This window comes from Anas platyrhynchos, chromosome 4 (assembly GCF_047663525.1).
Source record: "Anas platyrhynchos isolate ZD024472 breed Pekin duck chromosome 4, IASCAAS_PekinDuck_T2T, whole genome shotgun sequence".
Lineage (NCBI taxonomy): Eukaryota > Metazoa > Chordata > Aves > Anseriformes > Anatidae > Anas > Anas platyrhynchos.
The window spans coordinates 77,587,659-77,611,175 of NC_092590.1; the positions used below are offsets into that span (position 1 = coordinate 77,587,659).

A 23,517-nucleotide genomic window follows, 5' to 3' on the forward strand; every position below is an offset into this window, starting at 1 on the left:
CGTCTTCAGCACCAGCAGCCCCAGGATGTGCACGGGGCCGTGTCCCCTCCCCAGGTGGCACCGACGCCTCTCCGTTGGGTTGTGCCATGGCAGAGCTGGTTTCTCACCTTTCTCCCTCCTGGCTGGGATGCAGAGGATCAGAGTTGGGTTTCCAGCCAAGCACAAAGTCTCTGAGCCCCACTGCTCTGCCAGCCCCCCCAAAAAATCCCCCCATTTCCTCCAGCTGCCCTCATGGTGCAGCACCAACGGATGCACCAGCGTGGGCACGGCCCCTTAAACAGGATCGGGGGGTCAGGAAAATGCATGTGTGCTTTATTCATGGATATGTTTGAATATTGACTCGTACAGAAGAGATAAGTACAGGCAGACAGCACCCATCCTCCCCTCGGTGCACACACCCCTCACCCTGCCACCCGCGGGGTTATTGCTCCAGCACCGTTTTCCCTCCCTGCTCACCCTCTTGTTTTGGCCATAACTTGGCTACAGAGGGTTGGGCTGGTCAATTTTTTGTTTTTCCCCTCCATTTTTCTTCTTTGTGCTTATGGAAGTCCCCAGGTAGGGAGTGATTCCCAGCAAGTCGTCTTTCTGGGCTCACTCAGTCCTTTCCCTTTACAGGCAGCTGCTGTGGCTTCGGTGGTCCATCGAGAAGCTTAAAAATGAAGATCCGGGGTTCGCTTCGTGGTGCTCAGCGGAGCTGAAAGTTCTCCAAAAAAATTCCCTTTTCACAAGGGAAAACGAACGGTCTGTGCCCTCCTGTTGGGGGGATGTAATCAGGTCTCCTACCTCCCAAAGGGCTCCTCAAAAAACATCTTTTTTTTGCGAAGTTTCATTTGTGAATGCACTGGGAGGGAGAGCGGACGTTAAACATTGGCAAAAAGGGTGAAATGGTCAGGAAAATTCATGCAGGTTTTTGGATTTATTTATTTTTTTGATCTCTACACGGCATTACCACCCCCCATCCGCTGGCCTTTCCCTGCTGTGCAGAGGCTCACTGCTCCTGCCTCGCTTCGTCTTGGAGCATCCCCAGAGCCCAGGAGGAGGCAGAAGCTGGCCTGAGCCATGGTTTTTGGGATTCAGCTTCCAAATCCCCAGCACAGGACAAAGGATGAGGACAGCGAGGCCATTTCAGACCTGCAACACCAACTCTGATTTTCAGATCCCTCCACCAAGACCGTAACGAAGACCCAACTCGCCCTCTGGATTTGGCAGGGATCCCTACAGACCTTTACCATTTTTTTCAGCCTCCGTGATCTGATCCACGGGGGTTGGCTGTCACCTTCTGCAGCCCGAGGGCACTTCTGCCATCCTCCCAAAACTGAGGACCTGAGAAGAACCTGAAATGGGAACCAAGAGTCTCTTTGGCCTGCAGTGCTCGGGGACAGCTCACATCCTAAAACGCCTTTAAAGAGTGATAGAAATCCAGAGGAGATGCCAGCGCCTCTGAGAGTGGAATGGTTAGAAACAGGTTAAGATAAATCTGCCAAAAAGTGTAAACAGAGAGGACCCTGCCATGGGATGTGGTCATGGAGCAGGTGACCCCTGGAGGTCTCCTCCATCCCTAGCAGCCTGTATTAGGGTTCTCCACGTCTGCTTCTCACAGCTTGCCAGCCCTAAAGGAGAGCTGAAGCTGGCTTGCCAGCTCTCCTGGCCACCTAGGAAAAGCCTGCTTCTGCTGGTTGGTTATCAGAGAAGGAAAGGGCAAAGTGGCATTTCGACACCACCGCCAGCGTCCACGAGACAAAGGCCACCCCAATACTCAGCCCCTGCAAGGAGACTGAAGGCTGGTGGAGACCCACCTTGAGCATAGAGCAGAGGGGGAGGCAAGGAGAGCTGAAAAAGGCTGCTCTCCTTGGGGGAGACACATTAGCAGGGGACACCGATGCCCTGGGTAAGGGGAAAATGACTGCAGCAGCTCAGAGCCTGGCTATGGTGGTCCGAAGGGAGGTCAGGGATTTGGGGTCTGTGCCTCAACCTCCCTGGCTACATTCCTGGCACTGGGTGAGCCTCCTGACAGGGGAGGTTTTGCACATTTTGGCTCAGCCTGGCACCTGGCATGCACAGCTTGGATCTTGGCATGTTTCAGGACCCTTTTCATGGTCCTGGGCTAGGACACCCAGGTGCTACAGCCCCAAGGACCTCCCAGGTGCAGCCCTGCAGATAGGATGAAGCCAGGAGGGTTTCTGTGCATCCACAGATGTCTGTTTGGAAACAACAATGGGCTCATATTGGACCCAAACCCAAAGGTTTCTCACCTTTGCAGTTTCTCAGCAAAGTCTCAGTATCAAAGCAATGGAAGGTGTCCTGCAGGGAATGGGAATAAAAAACACTGGGCTTTGCCACGCCAGCTGCTGCTAAGCTTTTCCATGCATCTGTATGATAAAAAAATAATGTTCTTCTTTGGGGAAGCATAAACCAGGGAGTGAACGGGCTGCTGCAAAGCTCAGGGGAAAAACCTGGAGCTACTCCTGTGCCTCCCCATGGCCACCAACCTGGGTGAGCATTTGTCCTGGGAAACCTTCCCACCCTTCCTTCCCATCTTCTTCATCGGCTGGATCTAGCAAGGGGTTCAGCTCCCCAAAGGGCACGGGGAGACCTCAGCTCTCCTCCTCAGGGGAAGACCCCCGAGTTCTCACATATCCCAAAGCCACACATTTGCCTTCTTGTGCCCTGAGCAACCAGGGCGAGGTTTGTCCTCACCATCCCTCCTTCTGCGTGGGTCAAGCACCAGCCTTGGCTTCAACCACCTTGTGGCTGAGCAGCTGGCACTTGATGGGGCCACTGTCCTTCACGAGCCAACCTGGACACAAACGAGTTCCTCCACCAGCTCTTCAAGGATGGGAACTGCAGCAATCCTACTGGTGATGTGATTTATGCCTTGACCTTTCTGGAGACTGGCTGGATTTCTGTCCCCATGGTGGTAGCTAGCAAACCTCTTGTATCCTCTCTTTTCCTTGAAATATTAATGATGTCCCCAAGTGAAGTCCCTCTGTCTCTCTGCCAGACCAAGTGATGCTCAGGTAGCTCATGAGAACAAGTTGTGAAACACCCCCATAGAGCCCTACCCATGGGATCAAATTTACCCCGCACAGAGAAGGCTCAGAGTGGGCTGACATTGCCCCCTGACTTCCATAACGAAAAAATACCTACCCGAAACGCTTCACGGGACCAGTAAATAGAGATGTTAGGGTTGGGACATGAAGAAAGGCAGCCATAAACAAAACACCAGGCGTGTCTCTTCCTGAACACCATCGGGACGTGCCTGCTGCATGCAGGTCCCTGTGAGCCCGTTCGGTTTGTGGCCACATGCACCACCCCGAGGTGCTTCAGGTGAACAAACCCAACCACCTTCTCACCAGCAGCTCTGGTTTCTTCACTCCAAACCAGGTGGGCTGCCCTTTGGGTCCCAGACCCAACCCTGGAGATGGTCTGAACTACACATCGTTGACTTGTCCTGCCCAGGGCCCCACGCCGTGAGGCAGGGCTCCAGGAAACCTCCTGGCAGCTCAGCCAGAAAAAGTCTTTCCCCTCTTGGCCGGGGCAGGCAAAAGCTTTTCCTCTGCAGCTCTCATTTCTTGACTCAACTCTCTCCTTCAGCTTTTCCAAGGGAATTGTCTGTGGCTCCGACCCCAATCCGCAGGGAGCTGGAGAGACAACAACCGAGCTGTGGGGGTGAAAGGTGGCCAGGACCAAGAATGAGCTGGTTGTCGACAATGCTGATTGTATAAAACCAAAGAAATTGGCAGACGGGCGAGGAGGAGGAAGGGCCTACACGCTCACCTCTCCTTCCCATCCCCTCCCTCCTCCCCAGCCCACCCCCCCCCGTCCCGAAAAAAGTTACTTGTCTGGTTGTGTTTTTTTTTAGAGAAACCGACACAAAGAGAGTCACTGCCTGGCGTGTGCCCGCCCTGCCTCACATCACCAGGAGGCTCAGCACGGCCAGAGAGGGGAGAAGCCATGAGTGCAGCGGGGATTCTGCCCGGAGGAATGGAGCTGCTGGGCTGGAGGCCTCTGAGGACAGGCGAGTGGAGCCCCGCAGGAGCCGCTCCTCCCCGGCCACCTGCAAGAGAAAGGAGACAACACGGGGTGAGGAGCTGGGGTTGTTCCCCACATCGGTCTAGATGCCGGGTCTCCAAGCCCTGAAGCCTTCCTGTGGGTTTTCACATGCAGGAGGAGACTCGGCCTGGCTCTGGACGTGTGGTGGTGAAGATGGTGGTGGCACCAGGGTCATGGGCAGAGAACCCACAGGTCTGGACACCAGGCTGGAGATGTCCTTTTGTAAAATGGGTACCTGAACATCTACTGTGAGCAACAGACATCCATGTAGCCCAAGGAGTCACCGCTGGCCAGTGGTTTGATGTGGTGGCCTCTCCAGGTGGAGATGTCCCCTGGGTGTTGAAGGCATCACTTGCAGGTGATGGCTTGGATAAAAATCTCAGTGCAGGGTGGGGACCACCAGCCAGAAGCAAGATCTCCAAATCCTGGTTACCATTGTGGTTTTGGCCAGATGAATTTATCCCTGTGCCGTGCGTGGCCACCAACGCCCCAAAAAGTAGTGAGGGAAGCTGATACGTCTACACCTCCTGAGCTGATAACTGCTCAGTGGAAACAGAGTGGAGCAGGATGATTTGGGTGTTTTCTCAGCAAAAGACACAGGGAAAGAGCTTTGAAAACCTGCACGTGGAAGCTCCCTGGAGGTATCAGCTAGCCCAGCACAAAACCCACACTCGGTCCTCAGAGTCTAGTTAACTGCAGCTTCTGTTACCTGTATGTTCAGTAAATCAGGGTCAGTGTTAATTATTCAACAGTAAAATAATTCATTCTGAAGATTAATCTGGTGGGTGGCAAGTCAAGGTCGTTGCTTTTTACTTAATAATAAAATATTTAATGCTTATTACTGTCATCATCAGTAAATTACCCTGTTATTTGTTTTAGAATAATTTCAATTTAATATTAATTTGATGCTAACAATTTGCTGCTGACTAGAACCTTTCAGCTGAGGTTTCCCAATGCTTAGCATGCCTTGGTCAGTTAATCCTCAACGTGTGACCTCCAGCAGCTGAAATGCTTGTCTGAACCTACGTGGCTTGACCTCCAACAGGTCAAGGAGCTGAACCAGTGCTCATGGATTCCTTTTACACTCCTGTAAAGCACAGGGATGCTCCCAGTACTCCTAGAAAACCCATATAACCCATATATCTCAAGAGAACCCATGAAAGAAAGGAGATGGTGAACAACAGGCCAGAGGGCAGCAAGGGATGGGATGGGATGGGATGGGATGGGATGGGATGGGATGGGATGGGATGGGATGGGATGGGATTAGGGTGGGATAGGATAGGATAGCATAGCCCATGGAGTCAGGCAAGAAGATGTCAGGACATGAGGAAGAGGATGATGAGGGACTCCTAAAGGTGGAGGGAAGGTTGGGTATCTGCACCTAGCTGAAATGACATGAGCAGATGAGGGAGCTGAGATGAGGAGGGCTGGAAGGCATGGAGCAGGCACGGACAGAGCCAAGCATCCCCTTGGGCCAGGCTCTCCTACCTTGGTCGGCTGGAGGTGCTCAAAGATGTTCTCTCTGAGGGTTGCCACGGCTCTGTTGGCATTTCGTTCCTGCTTGTACATCTGTGTGGTGGGGGGGATGGACGGGGCCACGGCTGAGTTCAGGTAGGTCCCATTGCCAAAGGCCAGGATGGCATTTTCTTTGTGTGAGAGAGAGATGGAGAAAAGCATCAGCAGGGGAAAGCACACACCTCCTTTCTCCAGTTTTCTTTGGCCGCCTATCCCAAATGACATCCCTGAGGACCTTCAGAGCTCCTTTGCTGAAAGCCCAGGGAGGATTTGGGCACCTACAGCCTCCGAAGGACTAGGTCACCTCCTTACGGGGAGCCTCACCAGCCTGTGGGCAATGCTGCTGGAGGACTCCTGGCGATACTCACGGAGACAGATGTTGTCGGTGAAGAGGCGCAGAAAGCTCTCGCACTCTTCCTGCCGGTTGCCACTTGCGTTGCATGTGCACCAGGGGGCTATGCTGGAGGTCGAGTTGTCGATGTAGTTGGGAGTGATGGGGCTGCCTGCGGGGAAGGATGAGAAGTGTTACTACAAAGCCGGTATTTCAGGAGGGGATGGGACATTTCCCTTTTTTGCCTTTTTTTCACCCCTCCACCAACAAAGCCTTCAGTCGATCAAAGTGGGCTATCAGCCTAAGGAAGGGGCAACTCCTGGGAGCTCAGGTTCCCAAATAACATTCAAAAACTGTATGTGAACCTGTGTCACATCGTCACTAGAAAAGTCACAGCCTCCAGAATGGTCAGAGACAACAAACGAAGGATTAAACCACAAAGAAATCTTGACCCAATGAGCTGTCAGTTTATCCCTTGGGATGGACCAGCACATTGGTGCTTCTCTTTGGACTCTGGCTGTGCTCATGCTAACAGCTGCCAGCTGGGTCTCTGCAGCATCTGCAAACCCAATCTGACATCTGCAATCAGCGAGATGGCAGGGGATGGTGATTTCCCAGGGCATCACCAGCGATGGGATCAGGGAACACCCACCAGAGCAGATGCCTGGGGTCACCCCATCATCCTGAGCTTCTGTTAGGGTGCAGGAGTTTTTTTCTGCCTCTGCTGCAGCTATCATAAAATTACCCAATGCTCATGGCTTGGGCACAGCAGAGAGAAAAACCAACAATTCTGTGTGAACCCAGCCTCGGATGCCCACCTCACAGCTTTTAGAGCAGATGAAGGATGAATTATGAAACATGAATTATGGAGCCCAGCTCACCTATGATGCCGGTGTATGCCAGCAGGCAGGCAGCATAACTGTCCCGCCGGCAGCCGCTCGCAGCCTGCAGGGACGGCTGGCAATTGAACTGGAACTCTGCATAGCGTGACCTGACGGAGAGAGAGCACAAAACGGGACTTATTAGCACTTATTTGGGGCAAAAAGGGACATAACAGCACGCTGGAGGTGTCGAATGTGATTGCACAGAAGGGGATGTGTTCACGCGATCCTTTGCTGCTGCGGTTGTTGCTAAGCTGGTTTGGATAAATATCACCGGTTTTCTTCTCTCCTGCCCCCTCCAGCAATCCAGAAGTGGGTTTAATCACTCGGAGAGGAGAATGAATAGGTGCTGTAGGTCGTGTTTTACAGGCCTCCCCTGGGACTGCAAGAAAGGTGCAGTCTTGGAAGTAATGTTTGTTTTCTGATGTACGAAGCTGATTTTCCGAGGAAGAGCTGTTGTAGGCAGCGAGGGAATTCGTTCCCTACTGCCATTACCTGACTTCTGGGTACTAACTTCCCCTAGAGACCTAAGCCTTCATTTTTGGACTGAATTGCTGAGAGAGAGAATCACTCTGGCCCAATTTCTCTCTCTCCAAAGATTATGCTCTAAATGTAGCCGAGGACATCTTCAGATTAAGGGCAATGCCCCAAGGCTCAGATATGCTCTAACCATCATCGTGGCTGTTGCCACCTCCTCTGCTACAGGCAGGAGATGTTTGGACTCATTGGAGCCTGTGGAGCAGGAGGTGCAAGCCATGCTCCTCTCACCTCTGTTTTGCCTTGAGTTTTGTGTGGTCTGGGTAAAAACAACAAATGGCTCAGAAGAAAGGGGCTTTGAGACCCAAACCTGGTCTTGTTGGGACCCTCCAGGCCGTGCAAGGAAGCAGGTGAATCATTCAGATGTGCCAAGGTGCTCCTTGTATGTGGCTTCCCTACTTCTTGGGTGGATAAGCTCTGTAAATCATGCTGCCAGCCAGGTATTTGACACCCAGTGGTTTAGGGGTGGCTCCGTTGTTGGCACATCTAGTGGTATTTGGACATTGCAGGATATCCAACACATCCACATGGGGCTTTCAGGTAGGACACACTACTGGAGATACAGATCCATGAGGCAGGCAGCCAGGGCCCAGGGAAGATGTCCTAAGGTTCCTCATATAGCATCAACCTCTCTCTCCTGTGCCACATCCAGGCAAAAAACACTGAACAAATTTATGCTGTATTATTTGGAGGGGAGAGATGTGGATTGCAGTTTTGCATCATTCATGTTAGCAAAGCCCACACCTCCAAGCGGGGAAATTTGAGAGGTTATGGATGATAAGAAGCTGCAAGAAGGCTTAGCAGCACAGGCAGGATTAGCCTGGAGTATTTTACTCCTCTAAAGTGCCATGATGTGTTGTTCCTGGCTCTCCTTGTGGTTTCTGCACTGCTGCCTTTGACCGGGTCACACGTCAACCCCTTGCTCCCGCCGTGTCTCTAGAGGATGTTTTATATTATATATTCAGAGACCAAGGAACCAGATAATTAACAGCTGTGCTGCTTGCAGGAAATGGTTTCCAGCCTCCTGGGAAGCAACACTTTCCCCTTTGATCCTCCTCTTCCCTCCTGGGTCCACTTGCCTTGTTAGGGAGAGGGCAGTACCCCACAATTTGGGATTTCCTAGGTAGCTGGGGGGAATCTCCAAGTAAGATCTGGTGTGGCTCAGGGGCTTTGCATCTTTCAGAGCCAGCTTCAGCTCTGCTGCTCAATTTTTGTCCATTAGCAGCATATTTGGGTGCAGAGGGATGAAGGCATTAATGCTAGTCCACCTTTCCAAAAGGACATGTGCTGCCCTCACTTCCCCTTCTGAAAATACAAGGTTTGTTTTAATGTACTTTAATGATGATGTTCTGGCAGTGGATGGCTGCTGGGAGTTCAGCTCGGGAAATCCCAAAACCCAGAATAATTAGAGGCTGGGATGGGACTGGGAGACGTGTCCTGTGCTGGCCTTGCTCTTGTGCTCTTCTCTAGGTGTCTGCTCATGGCCAAAACTGCACGGAGGATACTGGGCTGGGAGCATCACTGCATGTTTGGTGTGGTACAGCTTACATCTCCTGTGGATGGATGCCATCCACCCCGAGAGTTGTACGTGGATTAACCTTCTGGAATATCAAGACCTTTTGAGAATGGAGGGGTAAATATAGTGGAACTGAAGGAAAATCATGTAAGGGGGGTATATCTGAGGTGCACATTAGGGCAGGTCTGTGCCTGCATGAGGCTGAGTGGACCCCACTCTGCGTCCCTGCTTTGCTTGCACCTTCCTGGAGCTATTCCCATAGCGGGTCTGTCTTTGGGACCGAATCCAAAACTGATAGGAGAGGTCAAAAACGGCTCCAACACAAAGCTATGAAATCTGTCTCTCAATGCCTTCCATTTCAGGGTACGAGACCAGGAGATGGACCACGGGAAGGAATCACTCAGGCAGTGGCCTACATGGATGAGGTGTGGCGAGATGGATGTGTCCACCACGATCCTCTAGCTTGGCCCACCAGCTCTCCACCTCACCCACCCGAACCTACCTGCAGACGTAGTTCTCCCGGCAGGAGTCCAGGGGCGCCAGGCAGTTGGGTTTCTCCTTGGACTCGTAGGAGCAGGCAGGAACGATGGTCTGCCGCCGGCGCTCGGCGCAAGCCGTGTCGTCGCAGGGGCAGAAGAGGAGCTCATGGGTGTATTCGGGCGGCACACGGTCAAAAAACTTGCGCAGGGCCTTGTGGCACTTGGAGCGGTTGCAGGTGTCGGCCCGGGCCAGGCGGCGGATGCAGAAGGAGACGTACTCGGTGCGCAGCCGCTGGCACATCTCGTCCACGTTGCAGGCTTTGGCGGCGTCCAGGCAGCGGTTCACCTGGGTCACCTCGTTCTCAGAGCCTGGGGGGCAGCAGAAAATGGGGATGGAGTTTAGTGCTCGTCTCACCTCAAGCTGCAGCACCCTGTGGAGACCTTGCTCCCACCTTTCCGAAGAGGTGCCACGGCCACACAACAAACCTCATGCCTCAGAACCTGCTCCTAACTCCTACACTTAATAAAATAAAACTTTTCTCTACCTTCGGCATCTTATAGCACTTTATCACCACAAATTGACCACCCTGAGGCCTGGTGAGACAGCAGCCCATCCCAGCAGCTGCCCAGCCACATGAGAGCTGTTTGGGTCTCACAGCCCCAAAACAACATTTTCCAGATCATTCCTGCCCAACATGTCCATGTCCTGAGCTACAACCCTGTCTTCATGGGATGGAAATCATTTGAGGAATAGGTAAGACGGAAAAACATTTGTCTAATAGTGATTCTGAAGCTGTTTGAAAGGTGGACGGAGCTCTGTTTGATAGCAGGGAAAATGTCACAGCAGTGCTAAGAGTCAGTCAAGACATTAGGCTCTTTCTGATAGGAGAGATAAGATGAGGGTCCTCCAAGTGCGAGAGAGAAAATGAATTTGAAAGCGTTTTCCATCTCTCTGAATTAAGCCCATGACCTGAAGCACACGAGGAGGACTTTTTTTCCCCAGCAGAGAAGATGATTTTTATTGTTTTTTTTTCCAGAGGAAAAATCCCCAAAATGAAAAATTTCTAATGCAGAGTCAAGCCCTGTCTTTGGCCAGGAGTTAAGACCAGCCAGTCACCACTGACAAGTTTTAGAAGCATTGACAGTAGCTCTGAACACTTCAAAACTGGCTGCGCTCCTCCGTTTTCACAAACGTTATCAGATGCTCCTTCTCTTAGCTGTTTATTTTCCCCTTCTTTTTTGTCTCCGCTGTTTATGGTGTGCTAAGAGATGAATTTCAAGTTTTGCAGGTATTTTATGATGGGCGAAATTTTTTTGCTCAGTGTGTTCCTACCACATAGGTGCTGCTCTTTAAAAATGCCTTGAGATGAAGATTGCTAGAGCATCAGTTTACACCGGGGAGCTGTCAGCAAGTGTGTAGGAAACAGCTACTTGGAAGGGTTTCATTACCCATTCAGCTAATGAATCACAGGGAACACAGTAGCTTTTCTCCTGTTCCCACGCAACGACGGAGGATGTGCTTTTACAAATCACTACTACAATTAGAGAGGAGGGATATAATTCTGTTTGTACACTTCTAATGGTGGCCATGCGTATTGTTTCTGTAAGATTGGATTAAAAATACCTGTCACGCTGATCTGGTGTGGGGTCACGCGAATGAATGCCTTAAGTTTCAACAAGTTCTTGGGAATTTTGGGGGTATATCTGAAAAAGGATCCTTTAGCTATGCTAACCCTATAATTCTGTGCACTGGACAGGCATAGGGCAACAGGTCATAAGGTGTGTTGTAGACTGTGATGAGTATAAATAGGAAAGAAAAATTAAAACCAAAAACTTTTATGTGCCTTATGGATGCTGAGTCCTTTGGCACATATCCCTGCTGCTCCAGGCCCATTGGCTTTGCTGCCCAACCAGTTTCAGACTGCTTTAAACACCTGACTATGTGTTAATCATGCATAAAAATCCCCATCCCTGGACTTTGCCTCGCTCCAAAGAGCCCTGTAGGACCTCCAGTAAAAAAGGAAAAATTCTGATGACAAAGGCCACGACCCAGCAAACAGCTTTGTGCATGCTTCACTTTGCACGCTCGGATCAGCCGAGTGGAGTCAATAAGAAGACGTGAGGCCAGGAAGCAACACCCTTCCCTCGCTGGTCGGATTGTCAAGGGCTGATGGGTTAATTCAGTCCCGGACATTTTCACCTAACAAGTGCCATGCTGTCGAGGGGACTGCAGGCATCCATCAGATACAGAGATGCCTGGTTGTGCTCCAGCTGTGTCCTCCAACCCAGCATCAGGTGTGTGGTCAGGAAGAGCTGCAACACGGCTGCTGTGCTGGCACATCTAAAGAGACACACGTGGAGCGCACAACCTGCTCCCAGGCGGGTAGTTCGGTGACAAAAATCACTGCCTGTAAAGCTTCCCCATGCCTGTGGTGCAGGAGCAGAGCTGGCAGCTGTGATGCTGGTGATGGATGGCTTAATTGCTACCGCACTGACCTTTTAACTGAGGGGCTGAGGGTTCGTGCCCTCGAGGGGGTTAAAAGGTGTGGGGCAGCTCTGCTGACATTATTAAGGGGATTACATGATACAGAGCAGAACACGGGGCTGAGTCCTGAGGTTGCCCTCGGGGCACGGGGTTAAAAGTTGGGATTGGGATCAAGCCAGTAGGCTGGGCTGCTGACCTTTCTGCACACAGTCTGGCCCTGTGACTGATGTGGAAACACCTAGTACCTAATGATATCCATCCAGCCAATGTTTCCCAGGGTTTCTGCACCACACCTGCTGCAGAGAGCCAGCCCACTCACGATGGCTCATTGCAAGAGACCTTCTTATCATGCCCATGAAGAGCTTCAACCCCAGTCCTTCACGGTATGGGCATTAAAGAGTCAAAGGATAAAAATTGCAAGTGCTTCTTCTGAGGACATGTTCTTCTACCAATGTTTTAGAACTGGACTCATGGGCAACTCCTTGAAAGAATGGTTTCCGGACCGTAGCCATGCAATGAGACCACGAGAGACCACAAGGTCTCATCTCATCAAGACCTCATCCCTAGCACCTGATCCCACAGCCAGCTCCCCCCACTTTGGAGCAGTCTAGGGGCATCTTCCCACCCACCTACCTGCTGTGATGGAGGCCAGCCGGACGTAATCAAAGCCCCTGATGAATGGCTCGTAAGGAGAACTCTCCAGTACGTTCATGCCTGAGGGGGGAAAAAGAAGTCAGTGAGAAGGCAGCAGAAGACCCTGAGACATACAAGGTTCAACAGCTGCAGCGTAGGTTGGCTTGGTGATGAGGTTGCGTGCTCTTCAGGCCATAAGTGAATGGATACTCAAGGTTACAGGAAGAATAGGATGCAACTGGGTTTTAAAAATATATCACAACTGTGGGGTAGATCAGCCCGTTGGAGAACTATTGAGTTGCAACCTTGTACAGCTCAAGTCCTGGACACCCTTCCAGGATTGCTGCTGAGGACACCAGACTGCAGCACAGGCTCTTGTTTATGGGAAGAGTTCATACCACCATCTCCCTACACACACAGGGTTTCCAAAACCATTCTTTTTTTTTTTAAAAAAAAAAAATCTTACTTTTTTTTTATGGTTCTCCCAGGGTCCGAGGTCCTCACCTATTTCTAGGACACAGGTAGGGCTATGGATGGTGCTGCATCTGGCAAAACACACACCTACGTACTTATTAATACCTCTCCCTGTCTCCCAAACAGCCCTTTCTTACTTGGCACTGAGCTAATGACCCACAGCTCTCGCAGAAACTTCCTCTCTCCATTTTTAAGTTGCTGGGAAGCTAATTTTATTCAATCGGTGCTTCCCTTTTATCTGCTCAATGGTCTGTAATGCCCCGTCACCCTGATAGATACTACAGAATATTATTGAAGCAAACAGCTCAGTATCTTTTTTTTTTTTTTTTTCCTTTTATTAGACATTTAGATGGATACGGACAGCAGCAGCAGATGTACTGGCTGGGATAAAAGGACTATCAAACCTTTTGCTCCGGGCATATGCTGATCACCAGCTGCGGTCAGGAAGAAATGGCTCCCAGGGTACACAGCCCCGTGCAATTACCACAGGTGCATTACAAGGCAGCTTTACACCTTCATTGAAATATCTTGCATCGTTACTGACTGGAGAGGGGCCCATTTGTATGTTCCAGCATAGCAGTTTTATGTCCTGATGATATAGCACCTTATCAGAGAATTGTTATCGGGTTGTCATCATGTTATTGTGTCTCCAAATGGGAAGGTGGCTAAACACAGGCGCACTCAAGAGAAGCTGAGTAAATAGTACGCTTTGTAAATTCCCTGAGCACACACTTCCACAATTGATTTTATAAGAGGGCTTCTAGGAAGCTTTTTACAGCCTCCTGGGTATGTATGACTGAAAGACAGAGCCCCGCACGGAGCACGTGGACTGGCTTCCTTTCTCAGTCAATTAAACATGTGTAAGGACTCGGAAACATGTGACTATTATGAGGTATATTTCCCCCGGGAAATTAAGGCAAGGAAATCAAAGGTTTGGGAGTGTGAATCTGCATGGCAAGTGAGCTTGGTGCTTGCACAAATGCAGGGCTCAGGCCATGACAGCAGAGGAGAAGTCGGGCAGACTCTTGGCAGTCTCCAATATCACCTTTCCCACGTTCTTCCCCAGGACAGAGGTCCAAAGGCAGTGGGCAGGAGCCCATCCAGCTCCTACCCAGCATCTTCAGACCCACACCTGGTCCCTATGCTCCCCGCCATCCTCTCTCTGCTCTTCCAGCAGTGGTCCCAGGGCAGTGGGAATCCTCCTGGCACCACTGTCCTGCACAGCCACAAGTCTCCAGCCCACTCATTACCAAGCCCTCTGCTCTGCCTCGTGCTATTCACCCTTTGGCAAGCATCTCAAGTTTCTCTCCTTTGGGAAAAAAAAGTAAAATAATAATAATAAAAAAATCAGTGTCCCTGAGTTGGAGCCAAACAGTTTTCTTTGATGGTGGGGTTGCCGCATCCCCTGCCCATGCTTGCTCATTGAAGCTGTGCCCCCTCCAGAACAGATCTGCAAAACTCCCATCATAAAAAGGCGATGGAAGCCAGGCCACCTGGGAGCTGCTGGAGTGATGGAGAGGGACCCAGCTGTGTCTGCTAGCGTGGCCAGGAGACAGGAGCTGCTTTATGAGAAAATCAGGGGGAGGAGGAGGCAGGAGATGGACTGCGTCCAAAACTTCAGCCCAGGAGGGTCAGCGGGGAAAGGGCTGTGACTCAACCTGTTAAGATGAATGGAGGGGCTGGATTGCTCCCTCTTCCCCAGGCTTCAATGCAAACAACTTCACTTGGCAAGTAATTAGGGGAAAGATTGGATCCTGGGTGGTGCTGGGGCCTCTTATTCCCCCAGTCAGTGCAAAGCACCATGCTCTGCACCCTGCAAGCTGTGCTACTTGAAAGCTTTCCGGGAACTTGATCAAGCAGTTCCCTTTCTGGCAAGCCGGTGCTTTACGGTCTCCATCCTCTTTGTTTTGCTTGGCCTTTTGGCCTGTGTTATCACCCCTGTACCTTCCCTTTCAGCTTTCAGCCAGCAGTGTTTTATTAATCTATTTTGCAGCCTATGGTTGGAAGGTTCTGTTTTATTCCCCGTTTTAATTTTCATGGCGCATAAAATACCCACCAGCCTGACAACGACGAGTTATGGCCACCGAGGTGCAATTTTATGATGACTCTTAAAAAACGTCAAAATCCAAACTTACTAAATACTGGCTCTGGGAACACTTTAAATTCCAACTTGATGTCACCAGCCCCAAATCTTCACTAACCCAAAGACACCGGTGCTCTTGAGATCCTCCAAGAGAGTGATTTGTTTTAAATTCACACTGTTTTTTTTCCTCAGTGCCCAGACTTTGTATAGTGTTTCAATAAAATCTGGAGCTTCAGGTCTTGGCTAGAGTTCTTCTATTTACATGCAAAACATGCCATGCGTTTCCCCAGCAAATATCTCAAGATATACCGGGGACATCGTGGAAAAGAAGACAACTTATAAAAAAGGAAGGAGGTGTCTCAGGTTTTTGGGATTGCTTTCCTCAAAATGCCATTACTCTGGGGGTCAGTAGTTCTTGAGAGGGATCGGGATATGATATAGATGACCTTTTCCTTTTTTGCATTGACTTCACAGAATCACAGAATTGAAGGGTTTGGAAGGGACCTCAAGAGATCATTGGGTCCAACCCTTGACTTGGGTTCCGGGGACCTTTACAGAAATCCTCAGCAGCAGTTTCTTTTTAAGAAGACCATGAGAAAAGAGCACCCACCCAACTGACCTTCCATCAGCGTGTGGTGGATGCTCCAGTAGACGCTCAAGCAGTGCTTCTCCTTCTTCATGCCCCGCTTGCACTTGCAGCCGTAGAGCTGGCTGGAGAGCAGGGCCGTCACTGTGCTCCGGCACTGGTTCTTGGCGTCGGGGCCCAGCTTGTTGGCTCCGTTGCCTGCGATGCATTGCCGGAGGGTCCTGAATTTGGAGCTGCAGATGGGGTCGTTGGTGCAGGACTCGCCTGCTTGGAGGCAGTCCCTGCTCGAGCTGACAGCTTCCGCCATACCTTCTACAAGAAAAAGGGAGAGGGGGGGCGTGAGGGTGATGGAGCAACCCCAGGGATGTTCGTCTTCACTTAAAGAGATTGAAATCACCCTCTTCACTACCCGCTCTACAAGCACTGACCGTCTTTCTGTAGCCCTTAAGCAGGTGGGTGGCTCCCCAGCAGGTCGGCTGGGGGTGTCAATGCCCAAGCTCACCACCCCTACTCAGGAGCTGCCCCATACGAGGGTAAATATTTTACCTGGCCAAGTGTGCTTCAGCATTGCCCAGCAGCATCAGGGAGGAGTGAAAGGAGAGGACTGGGAGAAGGGAACCGGGATGTTGGGGACGCTTGGTTCAACCTGAGCTTCGGCACTCCAACCCAGCCCTCTCTCCCAAAGTTTTGGGCCACCAGCAGCAGAGGGATGCACGTGGCCTCCCACACCTCTGGTTGAGGAGCCAGAAGGAGAGGTCACCTTCATCCTTGGGCCCAGGGTCTTCCTGATTTGAGAGAGGGACCCCAGATGGGGTCAGCATGGAAGCAGGAGTATACATGCATCTGGGTCCCGATGCTTGTCCTTTCCTGCTTGGAGCACAAAAACCTCTCCGAGCCCTTTGTTCCCTCACTTTTCAATTTCATCTCCATCCTCCAAAGATAACAGAAGCCCAGTCCTCCCGGAGACCCCACTCACTCCTCCTTGCACATGATTTAACCCTGCCCACACCTTCTTAAAGCTATGAGCTGCCCCATGCGGAGTGTTTTGACATGGATTTAGCACACACGTGTCCCTTGTTCACTGTCACCACCTCCCCAGGACTCCCACTGTTTTATCTCGGCTTTTTCCAAGCTCCTGAGAATTCTCCTCAGAATTACTTGTGAAAACACAAAGTGCTGCTCTGTTCCCCCTGCTGTGAGGACAGAGAAAAGCACAGGAGGAAGGCATCAGTGCTACCACACACCAATAAATTAAACGTGCCCAGCAGGGCTCGGTGCTGCTGTGTCCCCACGGCCTGCAGCAGACCATTTCCATGCTATTAAATGCTCTTCCACTCTCCAGCTGGCTGGCCACATCCAGACTGACTGCTGGGGATGGGTCCTGGCTTAGGATCACTCCAAGGCTCATGTAAGCATCCCTGCACCCTGGCAACGATGGGGCCAGAGGCTCAGCTGTGCTCAGCGGGGCACGGTGGCACCCATGGTGGGAACAGCACAGGAGACGAGGAGAATTGCATTCCTTCCAGTCATTGTGGTGCTCTGGAGCATGTCGACATGGGTCAGGCACAGCTGCACCATGGCCTGGGGGAGTGGTGAAGACTGGAACCTGGTTTATGGCAGGGGAGTTTCAGTCCTCATGCCTGTAAATGTGATCTTTGGATTCTGCTACACTATAAAAGCAGAAAGTGCTGCTATGACCTTGAAGGAGGATTTCTCAAAGGGTTCCCAAAAGGAAATCCTTACCCCCCAACGTGGCTCATCTGGATGGGAATACATTACAGCTTCACGGGGTGGATAAAACAGGGGGCCCTTCTCATGTTGAACCCCTCCAGGGACTGCTCCTGGTGAGAGCCAACTCGGACAACACCAACAAATTCTCTCTCTGAAATGTGGCCCCCAGGTTTCCATCCCTGAGAGCTTTAAGAAATCTCCCTCTGATTTCCTATTGATTCCTCCATGGGATCTCTGTTCCCTCCTTCCACCTGCTGCCTCCCAGGCCCCAAATTTCGGCACCCTCCCTGCCTTTGCTGCCCTCCTCATGCAGGACTTGAGCCCGATGCACCCATTCCCCTTCCTGGCAGTGGCAGGGTGTTTCCTTAGAAGCTGCTGTTTCTGTTGATTAGAGTGGAAGGTAGCAGCTGGAATTCAGATATTTCAATTATGTTTATTACAAACTTTGGGTGAACCCACCAGGAGGTTTCTCCTGAAACAGCCCAATGGCATCCCAAATGCAGAAACTTTTGTCAAACTCCAGACTATTTCGCGGTGCCTCATGGCCAATGACAAGCTCTCAGTTATCACAAATCTCACAACACCTCAAATTTGAGTTCCCCTTCCCCTGATTTATTCATAGACCTGGTTTGTTTAGCACTCAAGGCTTGTTCGGATCTGCCAAATGTGGAGAGAGAAATTATTTCCAACACATAGGAAACTCTGCCTTGGGCTGTCATATCTTGAAGAACTCAGAACACAAGGAACCAGTTTCCTTGAAATATCATTTGGTCTGCAATTTCTCTGAGATCTATAAAGCGAGCCGGAGCTAGAGTCTCTGCTTTCAGGCACTGCTGAATTTTCCATGCACAACCTTTCTGAGCAGAATCTATAGGAAAAAAAAAGAAAAGCGCTTGACTTATTTTGCCTTGACTTACTCCAAAGGATCTCCTCTGGCCTACGATAAAGCATGGCAGGTTTTATTCTAGAAGAGATGACTTTGTCAGTGTCATGTCAGCTGCTAAAAAAGTAACTTAAAATAGGAATTATAACCTTCCTTCCCCCTCTCTGCTACATGAGTGGCAGACGATCCTCCCCAGGACAGATATAAACACAGCCAGCCTGTAAAAGCTGTAAAACACTTTGGGATCCCACTTTAAATAAATCAAGCGGATTGACCATTTGAGAAATTTCCTGCAAAATTTTAAGTAAATATATCCTCAAGCCGAGGCTTGCTTCGCAGAACAAAGGCTGGGGGTGAATATTTATAGCCCAAGCCTGGGGCATAAAACACCACCGTGCAGGCTTTCCAGCAGAGGTGCTTGAAGCAACTTTAACTGGAGCGTCACGAATGACCCGCTCCATAATCATGTCACTTAAAAACCAAATCATTCAGGGGCTTTTATTGTCAGCGACGTCTTTGCAACTGAGACAACATAACACTGCGTTTTTCCTCCTCGCACTACCCCTGAGAGAGTAATTTTATGCAACATTAAGAGAGCGCCTCTCAGGGAAAGAAAAAAAAAAAAAAAGGTAAAAAAAAAAAATCTCGGTGACATAAAATAGACAGCGCTTGCTAACAGGCAGGGACAAAAGCAACATTAGGTTTTCTCTCCCATAGGCAGAGCAGCCCTTCTGGTTTTGCCTTCAGAAATAGCACTTTAATGATGCTCCACCATGGGATTTCTCTCCATATCTGCCCCTGGTCGGTGGGGCTGGGTGTATGTGCCGGGTTGTGCATGGCTTGGGCTTTTTGTGCCTCTGCTTTTCTAATAGCACAACTTCCAGCTCCCTCTGCTCTCTTTAAAAGCCCATTTGTCTGAATTTTTATTCCTCGCTTGCCGCTAATTTCACGCTGTTTACGGTGGGCAGATGGGGTAATGAGTTTATTTTCACATCCTGTTTGCAGCGCTGCTCCACATCTGTTTCTGCTCTTGCTTACCTCGGTGACACTCACATAAAGGCACTCCTAACGTGCAGCAGGAAGAGAAAAACCTGCCTCTTCCCAACGCCTTAACAGAGCCCTGCTTCTCCTGCAGCAGGTCTCTCAAAGTGCACTTGGTTGGACGAGGAGATCTGACTCTCCTTCAGGGAGATTATTTCCTTCACCATGCAAATGCAGCAGGGTCTGGGGTGCAGAAGTGTGAAGGTGACACCGCGTGCCAGCTTGGAAATGGCACACAAAAGGCTTTGTGTAACAGAGCACTGCCACCAGACCCTGCCACGCTAACTTGCCAACCCCTCCTGCAGCAGGACAGGGGGTGCAGATGTTTTAGGAGGCGCCACACTGTGTTTTATGGTGCTGTCCAACCTGGGGTTTTGGCACACCTCCCTTTTTTTGTGTGTCTTTGGTGTGAATCCATGCACAGTGCTAGGAAGTCAGTCACTATTAGAGAGACAAGCTGTTGACTCCAGATTTTATTATTATTTTTTTTTCTTTTGTAATATTTGCTGCTTAGAGGAGGACAACCATCCAAAATCTCTAGCAAGGCAACAGAAGTGGTTTATTGCCCATTTAGGTTTTAGGAAGCACCAGGCTGGGTCAGATTAAATCTGCAGGACAAATATTGGTGCTTGACAATAGGTAACTGCCTGATAACCAACCCGGGGCTGTCAGAAATGATTTGTTACTCACACTTTTCCTGGAGTGAGGAAGGATGGGGAAGGGAGTCTGGAAGAAATATTCGTAGAATTTCCCAAATATTCATAAACCAATAGTGATGAATGAATGTGTCCAGGTGGCTAATGCTGGTGGTCACTCTTAAAACTTGTTTAGACTCTGCTTTCATGCCCTGCCTTTACAGCCAAGCGCTCAGGATCACCTAAGAGCAAACCCCTGTACACAGCCCAGATGTCATTTCCCATTTCCCATCGAAATAGCTGCAGAAGTTGCAGTGGACTGCCTTCCCTCCACACATATTTTTTGGATATGCCACCACCTGCATACCTGAGATTTTCTCCAGGAGGGAAGAAGCTGTGGCTCACAGGTCCCTCTTTCCAGGGGTCCCTTTTGCAATGGGTTTGGGACACTCAAAAGGGCTTGAGACACGCCAGAGTGGCAACACCACTAGGAATTGGCTGTCTGCACTGCTCCAGCATGGACTTACTAGGGCTCATGTTGCTGGACATGAGCCTGATTTAGAGAGAAGAATGCAAAGAGCTGCCCCCGTTAAACACCTCTGCCATACGGATGGTCCTTCCTCCAGACCCGTCTGAGAGCAGTCCTGCCAGGAGATCCCCCACGCCTTGCACAGCTGTCAAACAGATTTCGTAGCGCCCAGCAAACCCCTTTGGGATGCTGTTTTGCTGAATTAGATCAGAGCAGCTCATGCAGGGAAGATGTCACCATTCATTGCTGTCAACCCTCTGTGGGATTGGACGGGTTTACAAACATTACACACACAGAATGAAATCCCTCAGTGCAAACTGATCTTTTGCTAGCAGTTCTTCCTGGTCAGTGCTGGGGTGGGGGAATTTGCTGAGAACACTTCAGGAATGTAACGTCGGAGGGTGTCAAAGCAATGCCAGAAAGTTCGAGCCAGTAACATGCTGCACATCTTCAGCAGGCATTAAAAATCTGCTTGCCTGCCTCTTTGCACCTACATCTCCGACCTTCCTCCCGTTACTTTAAGGTTATAAGCAATCTCTTGTCTGAAGAGTGCCTTCAGGCAGGACTTTACAGGCACTGGGGAAATACAAATAAATACAACAACACTCACTAAGTGGTTCCTTCTCTAATAGCTGTTCCATGTACAAGGTAATTTACTCATTGCACAGAATCAAAACCAGAAGAAACCACGTTCCTGTATTCTGGCTTCCTGCTTGTCGTAGACTAACACGTGCCACCTGGATACCTTCAGAGCAGCCTGAAACTTTAGGCACCCTGTTAGTTAAGATCCCTGATGTGGCAGGAGATTTATTAAGCAAGTGACTCCACCTGTCAATGGCATGATGGATCTGTGCAAGTCTGAGGATGAGCACGTGTTTTTGGTGGGCTATCCTCTGCCCTGTGGGGACTGACTTAGGCTGCAAAGTGAGAGTGAAACGCGATGGCCACACGTGTTAAATGAACGCATGAATTACTCAAAGAGGGCACAGTGAGGCGGGTTTTAGACACCTGCTGAGATGAACTCAGTAATCCCCCATTTGTCTTTGACAGCCCTTCGCATCCGTAGCTCTCTTAGCCATTTACCAGGAGGCAAGTGTCACTCTGACTTTGCTGAAGCCTGGGAAGGTGAAGCAATCTATTTGTTCCCCCACCGAGTCAATGACTAGAACCTGCCTGGGAAAATAAATAAGTAAATAAATAAATAAATAAATAAATAAACAAATTGTTCATGAGATGGGACATTGGTTGTGGGATTGGGTCTGCAAACTTTAAGGCTGGAAGAAAACCCCTCTGAATGTCTGTAGTCTGAAATTTCATCATACATCCATTACCCTGAAGGAGAAAAAAATTCTTCCTGCAAACTCTCATGATAACTTGTAGTGAAGTCTCCCTAGATATCATTATTCTCCTGCACTAGCACATCCTTTCTGACAAGACTTCAGCCTTTGTTTTGCAAAGATGCCTCTGGAAAGCCCCATCCTGCTCAATTGACTCAGCCAGACTAACCACAGACTCAGCTATAAACAACGGTTTTATGAAATGAAGATGCAAATCAGACCATCATGCTGCGTGCATGACCTGCTTGCAAACAGTTGTGTACCTGCCCTGAATAAGATTCATCCATATCACCAGGAAAAAAAAAAAAAAAGAAAGAAAGAAAAAAAAAAGGAAAAAAAAAAGCTTACAAGCTTTGAGCATCGATGAGAATTCAAATTGGGTACACTTTATTCTGAAATGCATACTCTGAAAAGCATATTGTACTACAGGATACAGGTTAGGGCAGTGATCTTGAATTGTGTCACATTCAGTGCTTGCCAAAACTTGAGGACATCGTGACAGTGATAGCTCAGGGAGCTTCAGTCCCTAATTTCTGGTGTAATTGAAGTGCTTCCCCTGTCCCAAAGTGAACCAGTTACACCACCTGAAGGAGACAGGTCAATTAGTGGGGCTTTTGGTCAATAGATCTTAACATATGTGCCTATAAATAAGCATCAGAGATATCAGGTCCTTGTCCATACATTAAAGATAAGAGCAGGGAGCTGTAAGAACAACTGTATTAAAGCCTGTGAGGTCTCAGGGATCGGAGGTCTCTAAGTACTTAAATTATGTACATATAAACCATAAGCTGTACCTAAATTTGGCTTTAAAATGTAGTAAAATCAAAGATTCACTGGCATAGCAAAGCAAATTAAGATCCAGGATGGTCTACCCCTGGTTGGGTCTGCTCAACCAACTTGTATCCTATGCCTCCTTCCCCTTTTCTGACCTGGCATGGTCCTCACCCATACACCTCCTTCTGCACTGGAAAAGTTCATTTTTCCATTTTCAGTTCATTTCTTGTTCGTTTTCCCCCCAAAAGGGGAACTGAACAAGACCTTTCACCACATGCCTTCCCGTGACTTCAAGCCTGGTATTTGACTGTATGCTGTTGAAAGCACATCCCAAAGAAGATGACTCAGGAAGAATATCAAGAACCTTTGAGACAGAATCATCTTTATTCTTCCTACTAATCTGATCCCAGGAGGACACTGTGGGCATCCTGTTCCAAAGAGAAGAATTCATTATGCATTTTCTTGGAGATAAGGCACAGTGAGGAACCCTAACTGGCCATGGCTGCAAAGTTGGAAGCACACAGGTTGTCTGCATCTCTTGGAAAACTTCACTCTGATCTCTGTAGAAAGCAGGGAAAAAAGAACTCGAGCATGCGCACGTGTGTGTGGAGGGAGGGTTGTGGAAAATGCAGAGTATTGTTCATGCCTAGTATTTATTGAGTCAAAAATGTGGCTGATGGGAACCTATATAGACTGTCGAGCTGAGGCACTAAGTGTATTGCTTTGAATGTGTTTTTATTGCTGACATTTTAAAGCAAATCTTACTGGCATATCAAAATACTTCCAATGAAAGCTGCCATTGAAAGGGAAGTCATTATCACTTCAACTGGTGCTGTGTTCAGATGAAGTGAGAGGGATCTAAAAAGGAGAGCAGACCGCTGTAATGCTCCACATGCTGGCGACTTGCATCTGCCCTGTCCAGCCCTGTGATGTTTTCTCTTCTTCTTCAACATCCTTGAGAAGAGTGTGCGACATGTCAGAGCTCTCCAGTGCAATGGTGAAAGCAACAGTCCT

At 49.6% G+C, this 23,517-nt stretch overlaps 1 protein-coding gene and 1 long non-coding RNA gene across 3 annotated transcripts in view; one reads left to right on the plus strand and one right to left on the minus strand.

Moving 5' to 3' along the window:
- Nucleotides 1-290: 290 nt before the first annotated feature.
- Nucleotides 291-23,517, minus strand: part of GFRA4 (GDNF family receptor alpha 4) — a 68,277-nt gene continuing 45,050 nt past the window's right edge. Inside the window, exons 2-8 of one of the 2 annotated variants that reach the window (XM_013102417.5) lie at nucleotides 15,598-15,885; nucleotides 12,431-12,511; nucleotides 9,336-9,681; nucleotides 6,781-6,890; nucleotides 5,937-6,071; nucleotides 5,542-5,699; nucleotides 291-4,057 (exon numbers count right to left, since the gene is read on the minus strand). In XM_013102417.5, the coding sequence (XP_012957871.3) occupies nucleotides 3,911-4,057; nucleotides 5,542-5,699; nucleotides 5,937-6,071; nucleotides 6,781-6,890; nucleotides 9,336-9,681; nucleotides 12,431-12,511; nucleotides 15,598-15,885 (1,265 nt within the window). In that variant the 3' untranslated portion in view covers nucleotides 291-3,910. The remainder of the gene's footprint in view (nucleotides 4,058-5,541; nucleotides 5,700-5,936; nucleotides 6,072-6,780; nucleotides 6,891-9,335; nucleotides 9,682-12,430; nucleotides 12,512-15,597; nucleotides 15,886-23,517) is intronic. The other variant, XM_005010136.6, reaches the window with a different exon arrangement.
- Nucleotides 12,891-13,779, plus strand: LOC110353303 (uncharacterized). Its single transcript, XR_002403626.4, has 2 exons — nucleotides 12,891-12,951; nucleotides 13,246-13,779. It is a non-coding gene; the product is annotated as an uncharacterized lncRNA (long non-coding RNA).